This window comes from Astyanax mexicanus, chromosome 13 (assembly GCF_023375975.1).
Source record: "Astyanax mexicanus isolate ESR-SI-001 chromosome 13, AstMex3_surface, whole genome shotgun sequence".
NCBI classification, from domain to species: Eukaryota; Metazoa; Chordata; class Actinopteri; order Characiformes; family Acestrorhamphidae; genus Astyanax; species Astyanax mexicanus.
In genome coordinates this window covers 44,745,188-44,763,648 of record NC_064420.1, presented here as the reverse complement: position 1 = coordinate 44,763,648, position 18,461 = coordinate 44,745,188, and the positions used below count along the sequence as shown (strand labels likewise).

At 34.7% G+C, this 18,461-nt stretch overlaps 1 protein-coding gene across 1 annotated transcript; it reads left to right on the top strand.

The window, feature by feature from the left end:
• The first annotated feature begins 1,066 nt into the window (after window positions 1-1,066).
• Window positions 1,067-15,740, top strand: letmd1 (LETM1 domain containing 1). The gene is made up of 9 exons (XM_049463230.1): window positions 1,067-1,212; window positions 4,788-4,942; window positions 6,413-6,528; window positions 7,322-7,404; window positions 10,072-10,258; window positions 11,068-11,169; window positions 12,295-12,447; window positions 13,470-13,566; window positions 14,711-15,740. The coding sequence occupies exons 1-9, from the start codon at window positions 1,103-1,105 to the stop codon at window positions 14,782-14,784; spliced, it is 1,077 nt and encodes a 358-aa protein (XP_049319187.1). The 5' UTR covers window positions 1,067-1,102; the 3' UTR covers window positions 14,785-15,740.
• Window positions 15,741-18,461: the final 2,721 nt, after the last annotated feature.

Here is an 18,461-nt window from a genome sequence, read left to right as displayed (position 1 = left end):
ACTAAACTATATTTTCCCCATCGATAGCTGAAATGTGTTTCTTTGAAGTAGTAAAACATATCAGATCTAGTTAAAAATGTTTAGACATTTCCTAAACTTTAGAAAACACTTTTATTGGGGTCATTTCCGCCTCTGCAGCGCCCTCTCAGGTTCAACTGTGCTATAGGCGAGGATGATGTTTTCATGTACTTTGGTACGCAGACACATCACAATGTGCCGATCGAAAATTTAATAATACCTCCCCTTGCTGATGTCCAACCATCTGCATCTCACTGCCATCAGAGACACATTCAGCCAATCCCATAAATCACCCAGTGCCCCTACCAAACTACCCTTTCCATTTTTTAGCCTTTTTCAAAATTGAGCTGAGAGTGGAGTCAGTAAAAATCAGGGGATTAAGTGCCCATTTAGTTAAGACTTTTTCTTCAGGAATATACACATTTTCAACAAACAAGGCATCCACTTTTTTACCTGTTTGGCATAAATGTTTTTATTTTTTTTGCTTTAGAATTTTTGCATGTTTTTATTATACTTTCTACCCATAACAATAGCTAGTACATATATTTGCTACAAGATATTTTTATTCAAATGACCAAAAATAGATTTTAAATAATCTTAATGATAGTTTTGGGTGAAATAAATATTTCAAATGTCCCAGAAAGTCAATGTTCATATCTTTTGTCATTTAAAGGGATGTAATCCAATCTTCCATTTCTATAAACCAGTGAATCCACCTCGTGAACACACTGAGATTAAAATACAAAGAGTGTGCAGATCTGTCCTCAAAGATAAATGTGCTACTTAATAGAATCTAAAGTATAAAAAATATTTTGTTTAAGAATAATTCTACATGTGTTCCTGTAAAGCTTTGACTGGTACTGTAAATACATATAATATAGTGAAAGTAATATATGCTAAGAAAACACAGATTTATCTTTTTTTAAATAGCTTTTTTTTTAAAGTTATCCAATCAACTCCATCCTCAGAGCTCTGGCCCAAGCGTCACATTCAGAAGGGCGTGGTTTGAACACATAGCCACGCCCGCACGCATTCCTGCACGTTAACCACGCCCACTCAGAGTTGACTGCAGTTCTTTTGCAAAATGGCGCTGCCCTGTATGACTGTGTGCAGCAGGGCTTCAGTAGCTGTTCTGTGTGGAATAAGAGCTCCTGCGGGCTTTTACACCCGAACCCCGGCCGCTGCGCACATCAGGTACATATCTACTACAGAAATATAGCGCTGATAATGTCGGATAATGGAGTTTACAGGGTTTAATGCTCGCTAAAGCTTCTGATCCTGAAGCTGGGGCTGATCTTCAGGTCAGATGTCAGGTGTGTGGATGACAGGAGAGAGTGAGAGAATGAGAAAATGGTCAGTTTACTGATTAAATTAGGTTTATTTCGTAAAACTCTCAGGGTTTCTGTGGCCATGTTCCATAATTTAGCCAGTGTGGTAGCTAGCTAGTCACTGAAGGATGACAGACAGAGGGTAGCTAGTATATATGTGTGTGTGTGTGTAGCTTTATATAAGTTATATACAGCTCTTGAAAAAAAATAAGAAACCACTTCAGTTGAAATAAAAAAAAGGATGCAGAGCTTTCAGACCTCAAATAATGCGAAGAAAACAAGTTCATATTCATAAAGTTTTAAGAGGGAATAACCCTGTTTTTTAATTACAGTTTTCATGCGTCTTGGCATCATGTTCTCCTCCACCAGTCTTACACACTGCTTTTGGATAACTTCATGCCACTCCTGGTGAAAAAGTCTAGCAGTCCAGCTTGGTTTGATGGCATCATTCGTCCTCTGGATTATATTCCAGCGATTTTCAGTTTGTTAAAATTAAAGAAACTCATTATTTTTATGGGTCCCTTTTTCCTCATATATATAATAATACACTCTCAACAAATCAATCAATACATCAATTAATTAATTAATAATTTGCACTATTTTCAATTTAGCCAAATATTTACAATAAAACATTGATTCAAAGAGAAAAAAATAAAAATAAAAATCAAATATTCTATCAACTTCAGGCCAAAGCAACAAAGGAGCATCTACCTCGCTACCTTTAAGAAACTCCAGAAGTTGCTTTGTAAGTTGCTTTAAATAAAGTAATGTAAATTGAGTAAAGAAAAAAAAAACACCATGTATATACATGTATAAATCTCAGTAGAGCTGGACGATATGGACAAATATTATTACATATTATATCATCTTAATTTAATGCAGATGAACAGTATAAATATGAACTGTATAAAAGCCACCATGCTTGGTGTAAATACTCATGCACTATAGATAGAGCTGGGTGATGTAGTAAAAATATTGTTTTAAGGGTAATTTTATGGGACACAGTATTTGCTATGTTTTGATTCGTGTTTTGAATGTATCAGCAGTGGCAGATTCTTAAAAAACACTTTCATGCATAGTATAGTGATTCTTATTTAAGAGAAGCTGCGTAGCATCTAATTAAACAGAATTTTCACACTCTCATCACGATACAATAAAATGTTGATATCCAGCTCTAAATGTAAAATGCACCAGAAATAGTAAAAAAATAAATAAAAAGTTGAAATATTATGAGAGAACAATAAAATAAATAAATTAATTAATGAACAGAAATAGAAATTATAGTATCAAAAGAGTTAGAAGATAGAAAAGCAGCTTTACAAAAAAATATCAAATGAAATAAATAATAAAATGCTTAACAAATAAATAAAATAAAATAATTAAAGTTAAATCAGGCAATATGGAAAGTTATATGTAAGGTGCAGGCAGTTAAACATTAAAAGTGTAAGGTCATTAAGTGACAGAAGCAGGCTGAGTGTTAGTGTTTACTCTAGTGAATTTCAGCCTGCTGCTGCTGGTGGTGCAGTACAGCAAAAAATAAAAACCTAAAGAGTTCCTGACCTCAGTTCTAAAGGTCATCTAGCTGACCTTCAATCTCAGTCCCATTTAAAAGCAGATACTTTGGTTTAAAGAGTGTTTCTGAATATCTGAAATGGGTGTGTTAGATTAGGCCCAGAGCTGTTCTTCTAGTGTGTGAGGTTTTGTAAGGGAACACCCAACCCTGCTATTCATTTATAATGACTGAGGTAGAGCTGTGTATTGGCAAGAATATCACCAACATTATTGAATATATTGAACAATATTATAACCTGAAATATTGTGCCAAATATATGACCCACCCCTAATTATCACATCTGGGTACTTTTTTTTACTGTTTTCAGCAAAAGAAAAATTCACACTGTTCTCATTTCCTATTATATATCTACTAGAGACTAGAGATTATATCTGTCCAGTATCATTTATTTTACTTTAATCATGGAAATATGGAGATATATGGAGTGCATTATTATTATTATTATTATTATCATGACATTCTGGATCATTGACTTCTGTTACAAGTCTGATAAAATTATTGTATTTTTTAATATCTCAGTTAGAGATGTGCCCTATCATATTGTATGCAATAATAAAATGTATTTTTTATTTTGTTGCAGTAGTGTATTCTTGAAATAGATTTTTGAATTTTATGTTATCTCATATCACCAAGAGTATCGTTATCGCAAAAATATTAGGGGTGTCACGATTCTCTAAATCCTCGATTCGATTTTATTTCTGATTTTAGGGTCACGATTTGATTCAACACTCCATTTTCTTTTTTCCTTTTTTACAGCAGAGAGGCTTATTTCAAAAGGTGGGCTTGATATAAGTGATACAAGTGATCTGTAATACACCACATTAGGCACTAATGGTCAAATTTAAATAATTTTTTTAAGATATATATGTATTGCCATCTAGTGCCTTTTTTTTGGTAGCAGCAGTGTGCACTAATAAAACCGCAAATGTGCAACATAACAAAATACATAATAAAAAAAACAGGAACAGTCATGTACAAAATAATAGAACAATTATAGCCTTAAAACACTGAACTCCTATCCTACTATAACAGTTACACATGAAAAATAAAATTTGAGAAAGACATGTTTTTTTTCTTTAACAAAGATATATGATTAACTTTATCTGAGAGAAAGATGCTCCTTAAGGTACCAAAATTATTAACATATTTGAGGCTAGACAAAACAACTGTTATTTTTATATATAAGTCTAAGTCTTTCTTTAAGAAGATAGAAGAGAAAGAGAAGAGAAAAGGCTGCTCTTTGAGCAGTCACAATGCGGCTACAGTGTGCTGCGCCATTTGTGTAGCGCACGTCAATCCTCTTTTTGACTTCGAGGCTCGAGACCATGACATAATTTCGATCAATTTCAATAAAATATCGGAATCGTGACACCCCTAGAAAATTTCATGAAATATTGTGATATTATTTTAGAGCCATATCGCCCATATCGTGATATATTGCAATACTTTAAACAAGAAGGTATGTACTACGATTGTTCAGGTATAATTAAAAAAATTAAACTGTTATAGCATAAGAAAACCATCATATTATAAACTCTGCAGAAAACATAAGTTTGTCCAATCAGAAAAGTGGGATCTGTTGACCAAGTACAGCACTGCTATCTAGTGGGTGGGGTTTAAGCACAGCACAGCACAACACACACCTTAATGAACCACTTCTGACACCAATCTTTACCTGTAAATGAACAATAAAAAAGTGAAACTGTTTTTTTTTTTATCGATAAACAGAATATTGCGATATAATACAATATCAGTGTTTTCTCACACCTCTATTGATCAGCTGATATTATGGTTCTCTTTCTGGATGTTTTGGTCATAATCTCAGTACACTGCTATGTTTCCTGACCGTTTCTCTTTGGTTTCTGCAGGTTATTTTTAGTGCGGCAGTATTCCCCCTCCCAGGCGAGGCACGGCATTGGACGCAACATCGTGTCCAAGCTGAAATGGGCCAATGAGAAGTATGAGAGGTTCCTGCAGCGCCGCTTTCCTCGCTTCTATGTTCTGTACCACACGTTTATGAAAGGTGACTTATTGTCAATCTCTTTTTTAAGACAGTAAAGTAGATGTGTATGAAAATATCAATATTAGTTTGTTTTGCAATACTATATTGATTTTAAAAAACACAGTATTTATTTTTATTTATTAGTTTAGATGTAAAGATTGGTGTCAGAAGTGGTTCATTTAGTGTTGTGTTTAAACCCAGCCCACTAAATGGCGGTAGATAGATAGATTGTTGTTAGGTCTTACTGTTCTGATTAGATTAAAAGCAGACATTTCTTTTACAATTTAATAATTAATTTTATGGTTCCATGGTAGAAGATTAGAAGAAGTTGACTGTGGGATTAAGGTCTGCAGATAACAGATTTGGATCTAATAGAGCACTATGGGGCAGTGTCTCAAACTCGTATTGAGCATAATGTACATATACAAAAAATACACAGCATTTGAATGAATATTTTACCACTGAAAGTAAAATATAGTATAATGTTAGGATTAATCTATGTTTGAACAGTTTGTCTAACCTTAGTCCTGGACTGAACAGCTCTGTGATTGGAAAAGTCTCAATTGAAAAAGATGTAAACTGTATGTAGGCCAGGACTAGGTTTAATACATGTCCGAGAAGCCAACCCATAATATCTGAGTGTTTTTAAACAGCTCTTTTAGCTAATTTAAGCTGCCAATAGAATAGGACTCTCTCTGGAGCAGATAAGCCTGGTATTATAAAGCCTCTAGTGTTGAGCTGTGGAGCAGTGTACCTCTGTTCTCTTAGATTGATAGATAGACATATATATAGATAGATAGATAGACATATAGACATATAGATAGATAGCCATGTATATAGATAGATAGACATATAGATAGATAGATAGACAGATAGATAGATAGACATATAGACATATAGATAGATAGCCATGTATATAGATAGATAGACATATAGATAGATAGATAGATAGACAGATAGACAGATAGACATATAGACATATAGACAGATAGACAGATAGACAGATAGACAGATAGACAGATAGATAGATAGACAGATAGACAAAGGGGAAAATCTATACATACAGCAGCAGGTATGTATAATACACAAAGTTATAATACACAGAGTTGACCTTACTTATGGTTTTGTCGCAGAATGCAATCAAACCCCTTATAGAAAGCCTCCTCCAGAATCTAGTAGAAAATCCTGTCCTAGACATTAGTGACAGTTACTCCAACAAAAGCAGGATAAACCCCTTTTAATTCCCTTGATTTTCAAGAAAAATGTCTATGTTGTGTATTATATGTTTAATTTGTTTTAAATCTGGAATCTAACCACAGTAATAAGCTGACTCTCTGTAAAAAAGGGATAGTTTCATTATTAAACACTATATAAAATAAATATGGCTAAATGGACCAATAGCAGTGTCCACATAGATGTTTTTGTACACTTGCAGACGTGCAGGTCGTAAACACTTTGGCTCTGACCTCAATTAACTAATGCTCTTTGCAGGATTTCGACTCCTCTTCCAGGACGCCAAAGAAATCCGTCGAATCAAAACACGTATGATCACAAACAACATTGATTACAACAAGCTGCCTTACCGTGAAATGGAGAAACTCAGACAGGTGAGAAAGTGTCAAAGTGTTGGTGTAGGCCGTGAATGAGATTATACCATTAGTACCCACTGCTCTGTCCACTATGGGTGGTAATATTAGCATTCTGTGACATATGGTACGTGGTACACATATGACAGGCATATTAATGGCATATACATGTAAAACCTTGTAAATGGAATGTCCTACCAATCTGGCACCCACTATCAGTCTTTGCTCCAAGTTTCATAATTCACATCACCTTGCCATGAGCACATTGGCCAGTGTTCGGCCCCTTTCACATGAAAACACCTCATAACCTAAACAGGTGTGATTAATTTACATACTGTTATCCCATGAGGGCTCAGAGTGGTCCAGCGGACTAAGGGGCGGCCACTGTGATTATATTAGAAATAAATTAAAAACAAATACTGGTATCCCGTGACTTTTGGAATGTCAGTGTAATTCAGTGGTTGCTTTTACGCAACTTATCTGAATTTTGTTGCATTGATTTTATACTAAAACTAGGAGGCTTAAAAGGATGTAATAATATATGGACTGTAGTTTTACCATAAAACTTCTCCTTTTATAATACTTTAAAGTCTTGGGGGAAACAAAATGTTACTTGGTTTAACATGGTTAAAAAACATTTTTTTGTGAAAATATGAACACAGTAACAGCATTGATGAACAATTTGGTGCTTTTAAATATTTAAAATATTGTATATTTAAAATAAATATTTAATATATTGTACATTATTAATTTAATGTGTGTTTTTATAGAAGTTTTAACAGTGTTTAATTGTGTATCTTTCTCTATCCGACAGTTTCGCAGAGACATGATCAAAGCCATTCCTCTGGTCATCATCTCAATACCTCCATTTGCCAACTACCTTGTCTTTGTACTTATGTAAGTATTGAATATGTTATCTGTGCACACAGTGGAAAGTGCACAGATAAACTGATCCTAATGATTAATTCTGAGTTGTTGTTTTTTTTTTTTTTTTTTTTGAAAAAAAGTAGTAATTTAAATTTAGTAATATTAGCCACTTGTCCAGTAATTTTAGGAAAGTAATCACACCAAAGTTCCTCATAATCTCACAATTATACCACCTGTATGTAACATTAATACAGGAAGATGAAAGTCCTTCACCTAACATCTAGGGTTAAACATAGGGTCCCTCCCTTTACTCTCCCACTCACTCACTGTTAGCTACCTACACTGGTAACCTCTTCTACCTAACAGCTTGGTTGTTGTGGCGGTTTATGATCCAATCAGCAACATTTAACATGAAATACTTAACATTCCCTTCACAAATACACTAATCATCCACTACGCCACAAGCTCTTCACAGGGGTCATCAGCTGGGCATCTCCCTTAATCAGAAGCAGTGACTTTTGGCATCTCAGACTTCATTCCCTCCAAACTCACTACATAGGACATTACAAGATTTTGCCCTCAAATTTGATACCACTAAAATATAACATTTTAAAAATATGTTTAAAATGCATAAATAGCGACTTTTTTTTTAAATTAACTATTCAAATTATATCCTATAGGAGTTTATAAATACAATATTTTTTCAATGTACTGCACACTCTTTAGTTAATCAAGATATATATATATATATATATATATATATATATATATATATATATATATATATATATATATATATATATATATATATATATATATATATAGAAGTGTGTATATCACCATTACTCCCTTTAGTCTATTTATATAGATAGATCTATAGAACTGTAGGAGAAGTACACAGTTCTGGTGAGGCAGGTATCCAGTAACTCTTAAAAAGTAATTACACCAAATGTCCTCGTAATCCCACAGTTCTGCCACCTGAAATGTAAAAAATGCATTTTTAAAATGCATGAGAATTGACAGATTCTTAAAATTAGCAAAATATACATTTACAGTACATTTTCCAATGTGCTGCTCTTCATTAAGATAATTAAATTAATAACACTCTTTATAATGAAAGATGATTTGGAGATAAATGTCATCTGCTGGTGTTGATCCACTGGGTTTTATTATCAAGTCTAAAGTCAGTGCAGTTTTGTTTTCATGCACTTCATGCTTCTTCCCTCTGCTGACAACGTTTATGGAGATGTGGATTTCATTTTCCAGCAGGACTTGGCACACTGCCCACACTGTCAAAAAAAAGTACCAATTGGTCTTATATAATATTCTAACTTTCTACACTGACTTTTGGGTTTCAATCAACAATAAGATAAGTAAACACTTAAAATAGGTCACTTTGTGTGTAATACATCTATGTAATATATAACAGTTTCATATTTTGAACTAAATTACCAAATTAAAAGTACCTTTTTTTAATGATATTTTATTTTTTTAAGATGCAATAGTAGATAACTGTATTGAACTGTTGGAGCAGCACACAAATCTGGTGAGAGAGGTATCCAGTGACTCTAGGAACTAATCACACCAAAGTTTTACCACCTTAAATCTAAAAAATTATATATATATTTTTAAACCTTGCTTAAAGGGATAGTTCGGTATTTTTGACATGAGTCTGTATGGCATCATCATAACCAGTGTCGTGCATCCACACTGACTTACCCCCCACAGCGTCCTGTGAGCCGAGTTCTTGTCCAGTTTAGGTCAAAGCGAAAGTAGTCCGGCATGTTTGCTGGGGTCAGGAAAATAACTCCTTTTTCTTCCCAAAGCAGTACGTGTTCAAAAGAGTGATTTATTTACATCACAAAAAACTAACCCTGCAAAAGTCACGCCTCGTAAATCACTTGGGTCCTACTTTCTCTCATTTCGTATCAGTGCGCGTCATTCTGACAGCGAGCTGCGCACGCGTCAACAAGCGAGAAGTAAACAAAGCGACCCAAACACGTAGGCTAGCTGTCAGGTTGCAGCGCTGCGCGCATTGATATGGCACGAGAGAAAGTAGGACCCAAGTGATTTACGAGGCGTGACTTTTGCAGGGTTAGTTTTTTGTGATGTAAATAAATCACTCTTTTGAACACGTACTGCTTTGGGAAGAAAAAGGAGTTATTTTCCTGACCCCAGCAAACATGCCGGACTACTTTCGCTTTGACCTAAACTGGACAAGAACTCGGCTCACAGGACGCTGTGGGGGGTAAGTCAGTGTGGATGCACGACACTGGTTATGATGATGCCATACAGACTCATGTCAAAAATACCGAACTATCCCTTTAAATAACATGGTAAAGCAATTTCAGCTGCTTCAGCAGTCCAGTAGGTGGTGCATTAGTGCCTCTTCCTCCCCCATAAAATTCCAGATTATCTAAATCTACCGTCACACAGCAGCAGGTGGCAGTGTTTCACATCTGATCTACAATTCAATCCAATCTGATTCTCTTGTTTTTGTCAGTTTGTACTGGAATATTCCTTTAAAACATCAGAAGTCATGTTGTTAAGCTTTATAAGCTCTTTTCTTTAGTATTCTGGGTTTTCTCTCTTGGTCCCGTCTGTGTTTCCAATGCGCTATAATTCCACAAATCCATGCACCCATCCATCCTGCACTCATCCCACTCCTCTCCTCCTCCCCTCCACTCCTTTTACCAGGTACCTTTTTCCCCGCCAGCTCCTGATCCGGCACTTCTGGACGCCGCAGCAGCTGCTGGAGTTTCAGGCCGTGTACCACAAGCAGAGGGCACAGCATCACCAGGCTGTTCTCAGCGGGCTGGAGAGGACGGCACCGAGCGTCCAGGATAACCGCCTGAGGAGCCACCTCCTCAACCTCTGCAGTAAAGTCAGTCTCAGCCTTTTAATGACTTTAAATAGTTAAGTACATTTACTCTCAGAACACATATATACAGCTCTGGAAAAAATAAGAGACCCCTTAAAATGATGAGTTTCTTTGATTTTACCATATTTAAAACCGCTAGAATATAATCAAGAGGAAGATGGATGATCTCAAGCCATCAAACCAAACTGAACTGCTTGAATTTTTGCACCAGGAGTAAAGCAGCATAAAGTTATCCAAAAGCAGTGTGTAAGACTGGTGGAGGAGAACATGATGCCAAGATGCATGAAAACTGTGATTAAAAAACAGGGTTATTCCACCAAATATTGATTTCTGAACTCTTAAAACTTTATGAATATGAACTTGTTTTCTTTGTATTATTTAAGGTCTGAAAGCTCTGCATCTTTTTTGTTGTTTTAGCTATTTCTCATTTTCTGCAAATAAATGCTCTAAATGACAATATTTTTATTTGGAATTTGGGAGAAATGTTGTCTGTAGTTTATAGAATAAAACAACAATGTTCATTTTACTCAAACATAAACCTATAAATAGCAAAATCAGAGAAACTGATTCAGAAACTGAAGTGCTCTCTTCATTTTTTTTCCAGAGCTGTATATACCTGCTATACATTGTGTTGTTTACTATACAGATATTCCATTTTATCATTATCGTTTATTTTTGTCATGTTCTGTAGTGTGAAACCTGTCCATACAGAAAATGTAAATCAAATATAAATTCACTTGTTTGCTTCATTCTTTTTTTTTCTTTTTGATGTATTTGACTTATTTTCTATAAATGTTTGGTTATATTTACAGGTTCAGAGTGGTGCTCACCCAGTAGTGTCCGACATTCATGCTGTACGACCGCTGTTCTCTGGACCTCCGTTTGGTATCAGGAGGATGTACTCAGATCAGATGGTATTTATATTTGTGTCTTCTGGTAGAATCAATGTGTGTTTTTATCTGTACTTTAGTTAGAGGTTGTAGGCAGAGGTTGACAGTACAGTACACGCAAAATCTTATCACTATATTTAAAGACATTTTTATAATAGATGATATGTATTGCTCTAAATGCATCAGATCACGACAAAATGCATCACCAGTAGTAGACCTATTTTTCAGTATGCTGCTCTTTATTTAGTTAATCAGGACTAATTTCACTCTTTGTAAAGAAATGTGCAGTGGGTCAGAGTTCTTTAAGCACTAAACTTACCCTGTTTAGAGAAGTATGTATAAAAGTTTGTATATCACAAGAACAACATTTTTAACAGAACAATAAAAACATGTTATCATATTGCATACCCCTTTACTTTAGTCTATTTATATACAGTGGTAAGAAATGTGTGAACCCTTTTCTGCATAAATTTCTCAAAAAATGTGATCTGATTGATCTGATCTTTATCCAAGTCAAAAGGTATAGACAAATCAAATGTACCCAAAATAGTATCACAAAAATATATAATCTTGAATTATGATTAAAGTCTTTAAAATAAATTTGTAACCCCTTTCGGCTTTGTATAAATTAACAATCTCTGTTTGTAAATCCTCTGAAAGCTCTTTTTGGTCCAGCATGGCTCACATGCACATATGCTTGTGCAGAACAAGCTCAAAAGGCTTGAGTGTTTTTTTATCAGTCATATTAGCTGTAGTCTAGACCTCCAAACTAGCAAGGCTCACGGTATGCTACCACTTGACTCGAATTAGCTTTTTTGAGGTCATTAACACAAGGCTTTACATATTTTCCCTCTAGGACTATGATTTTTTTATGGTTGTTTTAGATGAAGATCAGGTAAAAATGTATCACAAATTTAATGCAGAAATATAATATAATTCCAAAGTTTCCATACTTCCATACATTTTCTGGCCACTGTAGCTGTATTGTACTGAAGGAGAAGTACACAGTTCTGGTACAGAATTGAATACCAGTCATAAAGCATCTGACAAGTCTTTTTTAAAAGACTTGTTAGCTACATTAGCATTAACGTTAGCTCAGTGTAAAACACAAAATTGAGTGGATTTGTGTTTGTATATATTTGCCTGCAGAGACACCTCTGCCCGCTGCTCTTCCTGACGCATCGCCTCCCCACCCTCTGGAATAGTCGACGCCTAAATAACCACGCCTTAGAGCTGATGCAGCTGGACCGTGCCATTATGCGCCTGGGCCTTCACCAGCTGAACGACTCGGAGCTCAGAGAGGTTTGAGATACTTTTTTTCATATTTACACATATTGAAGAAAATAAAAAATCATACATCAGACATGCAGCTCAAAGTGCTTTACAGTGCACAGAGTTAAAATAGAAGGTAAAGTAGGGAATGCATATACAGATACCAGCATTTTTTTTTAATAATTACAATTTTAAAAGTTATGAGATCAAATAATAAGTTTACTAAGAGTTAAATAAAGTATATAATATAATATATAAATATAATAAAGATAAAGATAAAATAAATGTAATTAATAAATATGAATTATGAGCTTGATTAAAAAGGAAAATTTTAAGTATGTTTATCAGCCTTCTTTTAGGGGAACTGGGGGCTCATTAAGGGGCATAAAACAACTTTAGAGAGACTTAGCAATGTAAGTTAGTGTATCTTAAAAAATAGAATATCATTGAAAAGTTACTTTATTACAGTAATTAATTTCAATTAGGCTTACAGCCAATGAAAACCCATAAATCAGTGTCTCAGAAAATGTAAATTTTATATAAGACCGATTGGTACTTTTGACAGTGTGGGCAGTGTGCCAAGTCCTGCTGGAAAATAAAATCCGCATCTCCATAAAAGTTGTCAGTAGCAGAGGGAAGAAGCATGAAGTGCTGTAAGATTTTCTGGGTAAAAACCCTTTAGACTTGATAATAAAACACAGTGGATCAACACCAGCAGATGACATGTCTCTCTAAACCATCACTGATCATCAGTAAATTTTACATTTTATTTGTAAATCAAGGGATCAGAGTCTGGAGGAAGAGTGGAGAGACACACAGTCCAAGCTGCTCGAGGTCTGGTGTGAAGTTTCCACCAATCAGTGATGGTAGAACTGGAGTGATATGCTTTCTCTCTGGATTCTGGATTAGCTGTAGTTTCTCAGCACTACTGCAATGTTTTTTTTTTTCCCAGCGTTATTTAACACAGCCCTTGTCTATTAGATTAGATGCGTATGCATCATATTTGTTAGTATTAGAATGATGTGTTCAGTCTAATCATGTATTTTTTTCAGGCGTGTTACGTTCGAGGCCTGAATGTAGAACGGCTGAATCCCGCTCAGTGCCGTGATTGGCTCACCCAGTGGCTCCAGTTCTCATCATATCTTAAAGGTCAGTAAAGCTTTCATACAATCAGCCTGCTCTCAAATGTAAATATTGTCCCAGAAATAGTGTTACATTCAGTGTATTCCCGAGTGAAGATAAAATAAATTGATTGATAGAAGTCAATAGCAGAATTATTGTGGCAGGCCAAAATAAATGTATATATTTTTTTATTACACTTTAATTACTCATTTAATTACTTTTAATTACAGTGTTTTTTACGTTAGTGAAATGACTAAATTACCATTGTAGTTATCGCAAAAAGTAAATGGTGTGCTTTATTTGTAACTGAGGATTTTTTATTTAATTTTTTTTCCCACTGTCTTTTAAGTTGTAAATGCTCGGCTACATTAAAAAAATGAGTGTTACATTCCGTGTATTCCCGATTGAAAATAAAAATAAATTGATTGATGGATAGAAGTCAAAAGCAGAATTATTGTGGCAGGCCAAAATAAATGTAAACATTTGTTTTAAATTACACTTTAATTACTTGTTTAATTACTTTAATTACAGTGTTTTTTACGTTAATAAAATGGCTAAATTACAATTGTACTTATTGCAAAAAGTAAATGGTGTGCTTTATTTGTAACTGAGGATTTTTTAATTAAAATTTTATGAAAATAAAAATAAATTGATTGATAGAAGTCAATAGCAGAATTATTGTGGCAGGCCAAAATAAATGTGAACATTTGTTTTAAACTGCATTTTAATTAGACTTTAGTACACTGGTTTTTACGTTAGTAAAATGGATAAATTACCATTGTAGTAATTTTATTTAAATTACATTTTTTCATTGTCTTTTACGTTTTAAATGCTCGGCTACATAAAAAAAATGAGTGTTACATTCAGTGTATTCCCGAGGGTAAAAAAAAAAATTGATTGATTGATGGATAGCAGAATTATTGTGGCAGGCCAAAATAAATGTGAGCATTTGTTTTAAATTGCACTTTAATTAGTCTTTAGTACACTGGTTTTTACATTAGTAAAATGGATGGTTTACCATTGTAGTTATTGCAAAAAGTAAATGATGTGCTGTATTTGTAACTGAGGATTGCTTCATGTCTTGCCCAGTCATTGCTGTAGCGTGTTTAACGGTTTTGAGGCCAGCAGTTAACCAGTCATCTGATTTCCTTCCTCTATTTTATCCCCCCAGAGTCGGAGACGTCCCTGTATCTGCACAGCATGGTCCTACTGACTGTAAACTACCTGAAACCACCACGCAGCTGATCAGCATACATGACCCTGCAGTTCAGGAGTTACCACAAAACACCCGAACTGGGGAAACACCAGAGGAGGGGATGCTGGAGGTCTGCTGTTATGGGAAAACTGGGAAACAGTGCAGTTCTTTATTCAGTTCCACAGCGTTGAGTTTAAAATGAATAAGAGTTCAGGTCTTACTAATCTTAATGTTTTCAGTTCGGGGCTTTTTGGGAGGAGGTTTCCACTGTTCACATTTGTTTACTGGAGCTCTGAGATTAGAAAGAGGTGGGTACGTTAATTAAGGCAGGAAATAAACACCATTAGTCACTGGAATTAGGCTGCAGCTAATGGAAAACAGCATCCATTCCCAGAGTCTAGACATGCTAGCATTAAAAGATCAGTTGTATTGAGTAACGTATCTGTGGATGGAGTCATGTTTACATTACTGGTACTTACTGGGTTATTCCACCTAATGCAGCCCTGCCAGGTCTAAATGGGAGGTTGTGTGGCTCGATGTTTTAACTGTGCTTCATTTATTTATCACCTCTTTCCTGTGCTGAGTGTTGGAACTCATGTAGTCAGTCTGTTGGATCTTTAGATCATCAATATTCAGCACACAAGCTTGTTTTTCTGTATCGGATATATATTTATATACAAGTCTTTATGTTTAGGTGCACAGTCGGTTGGTCATGTGGTATGCAAATTAGATGGGTAGTGTCCACTAATACATAATATGTACTTTACAAAAGAAATCATAAGAGAAAATGTAATTATTTCAGATATAGCCTTACTGAAACACAAAACACAACCACACACAAATATTTACACTACACAGCATTTAGCTGATGATCTTATCCCAAGCGACTCTTATTGGTTGTAGTGCAGCATTCAGTCACCCAGACCTGGAATTGAACCCCAGTCTCCCACATGGTAGCTCACTGACAGACGGTGATGTTATTCACTGCCCCTACCAACCACATATATACATATACAGCAATGGAAAAAAATAGAGACCACTTAAAAATGATGAGTTTCTTTAATTTTACCAAATTGAAACCCTCTGGAATATAATCAAGAGGAAGATGAATGATCACAAGCCATCAAACCACCAAACTGAACTGCTTGAATTTTTACACCAGGAGTAAAGCAGCATAAAGTTATCGAAAAGCAGTGTGTAAGACTGGTGGAGGAGAACATGATGCCAAGATGCATGTAAAACTGTGATTAAAAACCAGGGTTATTTCACCAAATTTGCATTATTTGAGGTCTGAAAGCTCTACATCTTTTTTGTTATTTCGGCCATTTCTCATTTTCTGCAAATAAATGCTCTAAATTACAATATTTTTATTTGGAATTTGGGAGAAATGTGTCTGTAGTTCATTTTACTCAAACATAAACCTATAAATAGCAAAATCAGAAAAACTGATTCAAAAATTGAAGTGGTCTCTTAATTTTTTTTCCAAAGCTGTACATATAGATGTGTGCACTTGTGTGTGTTTATCTCGCTACTGTCCAATAAAAAAAAATCTCCAGTACTGCTGATTTTACACATCATCTCAACTTTAAATGGAGGATTGAGTAACATTTTAGAGCATTTCTATTGATCTGTTGATACAAAATGATATAATAACACACTGTACAAGCAGCTACAGGGTTCAAACAATGTTTAAAAAATGAGGGTATGTGTTTTTCATTAGACAACAGCAAAAAAAAATATATATAAATATATTTATAGTAAACAAAATGTTTACTTTTTATCGAATCAGAACATCTAGTGGGTCGGAGTTTAAACATAACATTAAATTAATCACTGTCTGACACCAATCTTTACATAAAAAAACTAACAATAAAAAATCAATACTGTGTTTTTGAGAATTGATAGAGTATAGGAAAAATAAATATTGCAAATTACACCCCTAGTAATTGTGCTAATATAGAAATATTAAAGAGGTTTTGTGTGACAAAACAACGACTTTTGAACTGATCTGTGTGAAGTTAGAAAAAGACTGATGCACCTATTTACTAGTGTGATCTATACACAAAACACATTGTGTATTATAATTTATTGTTAACAATAAGGATGTATTGTTTGAAGTGCAGTATCTAAAGTTTGAGAACAGTTTAAGCACTTATAAGGAACTTCAGTTAAAGAGTGCCTTGCACACTGGTGCAAATAAGGTGCAATATACATGCTATTATTATAAGCTTCTGGTGCCAAATTCCTCTGTACTGTTAAAGGAATAATACAGCACTGCTCAACCTAGAATTTTAAATAAAGGTGATACACAGGGTTCTTTAAACAACAATCAAATCCTGACAGCAATGCTCCAAATACTAGACAGTAGAGACTGGTCTAGTCTATATTGTGTCATAGGTTGAAAATTGCTGGACTATTCCTTTAAGTGCAGAAATGTTTTCTTCACTTCAGAGTTTCTATGTATTTATGTGTGTATATGTTTTCCTCACTTGTGTAAACATGCAGTTACATTATATGAAGAAACTGGATGAATCATTCCAGTTTCATAAAAAAAATATATAATAAACTGACATTTTATTGTGCGCTGTTTAGCGTCTTCATTGGTATCCTGGAAAATCTCTTGTGGAGCCTGGACTAATGCTGTATTTTCCAATCAATTTAACCATTCAAATGCTTAGATGAAATGTTTTACATCTCATAAAACTAGTTCTGACACAATTTATATTTTAAAAAAAATTTAATCATAAAATATTTACATTGATTTTTTTTCTTATTGTTAGAGGGAACATCTAACATTGAATTCTTGTATGAATATTCAGAAATTGGTCTGTGTTCTGATGGGTTATGCTTATTTATAGACAGAAATAAAGGAATCTGTGAGGAATTAGTTACGTTTATTCTGCTATTTGATGCACCTGAATGCAAAGGGGAGGAGAATTCTGGCAGACAGAAACACCCAAAAAGGCAACTTGCAGATGTTCAACGCACAGCATTCTATAAATCAGGGGTGTCCAAACTTTTTTTGTTGGGGACCAGAAGAAGAAATATATTTGAAATAATACATTTTCCTGATTACTTTCATTTACACACCATTTTTCTTGACTTACTATTTTTATCTATCTTTGACAGTGTTGTGTAAACTAAATTTTTTCAAATTAATGTTTCATTTCATGATGTCTCTTAATATTAAACTCCTTAATTACGGCAACTTGTAGACTTATTTGCCCTTTTTCTCCAGAACAACTGAACACTCTCGATCCTTTTAGACTCTTTGGCCCGTATTTCTGCGCTACAACTGAGCACCCTCTCCGCTTTTAGACTCTTGGGCCCGTTTTTTGTTTTTTGCACTAGAAATGCGCACTCTCGCCGCTTTTAGACTCTTTGGCCCGTTTCTGACACCTAGCGTCCAAACTTTGAATCTCACATTATAAAAACCTGCTTAACAGCGGGACAACTTTCATTCTATTTCTAAAATACCTCATGGGCGTATACTTGGCATTGATTGGTTTATAGCAGGGGTGTCCAAACTACAGCCCGCGGGCCATTTGCGGCCCGTTTCCTTTTTTGGACACCCCTGCTATAAACCAATCAATGTCAAGTAAACGCCCATGTAGGTGATGATGAAAGGATTTAAGGAAGTTTTTTTTAGTATGCTCAGTCACTAAATTGCAGTGAGAAACAAAAAACAACCTTGGTTCAGACTCAAAACATCATTAGAAAAGAATAC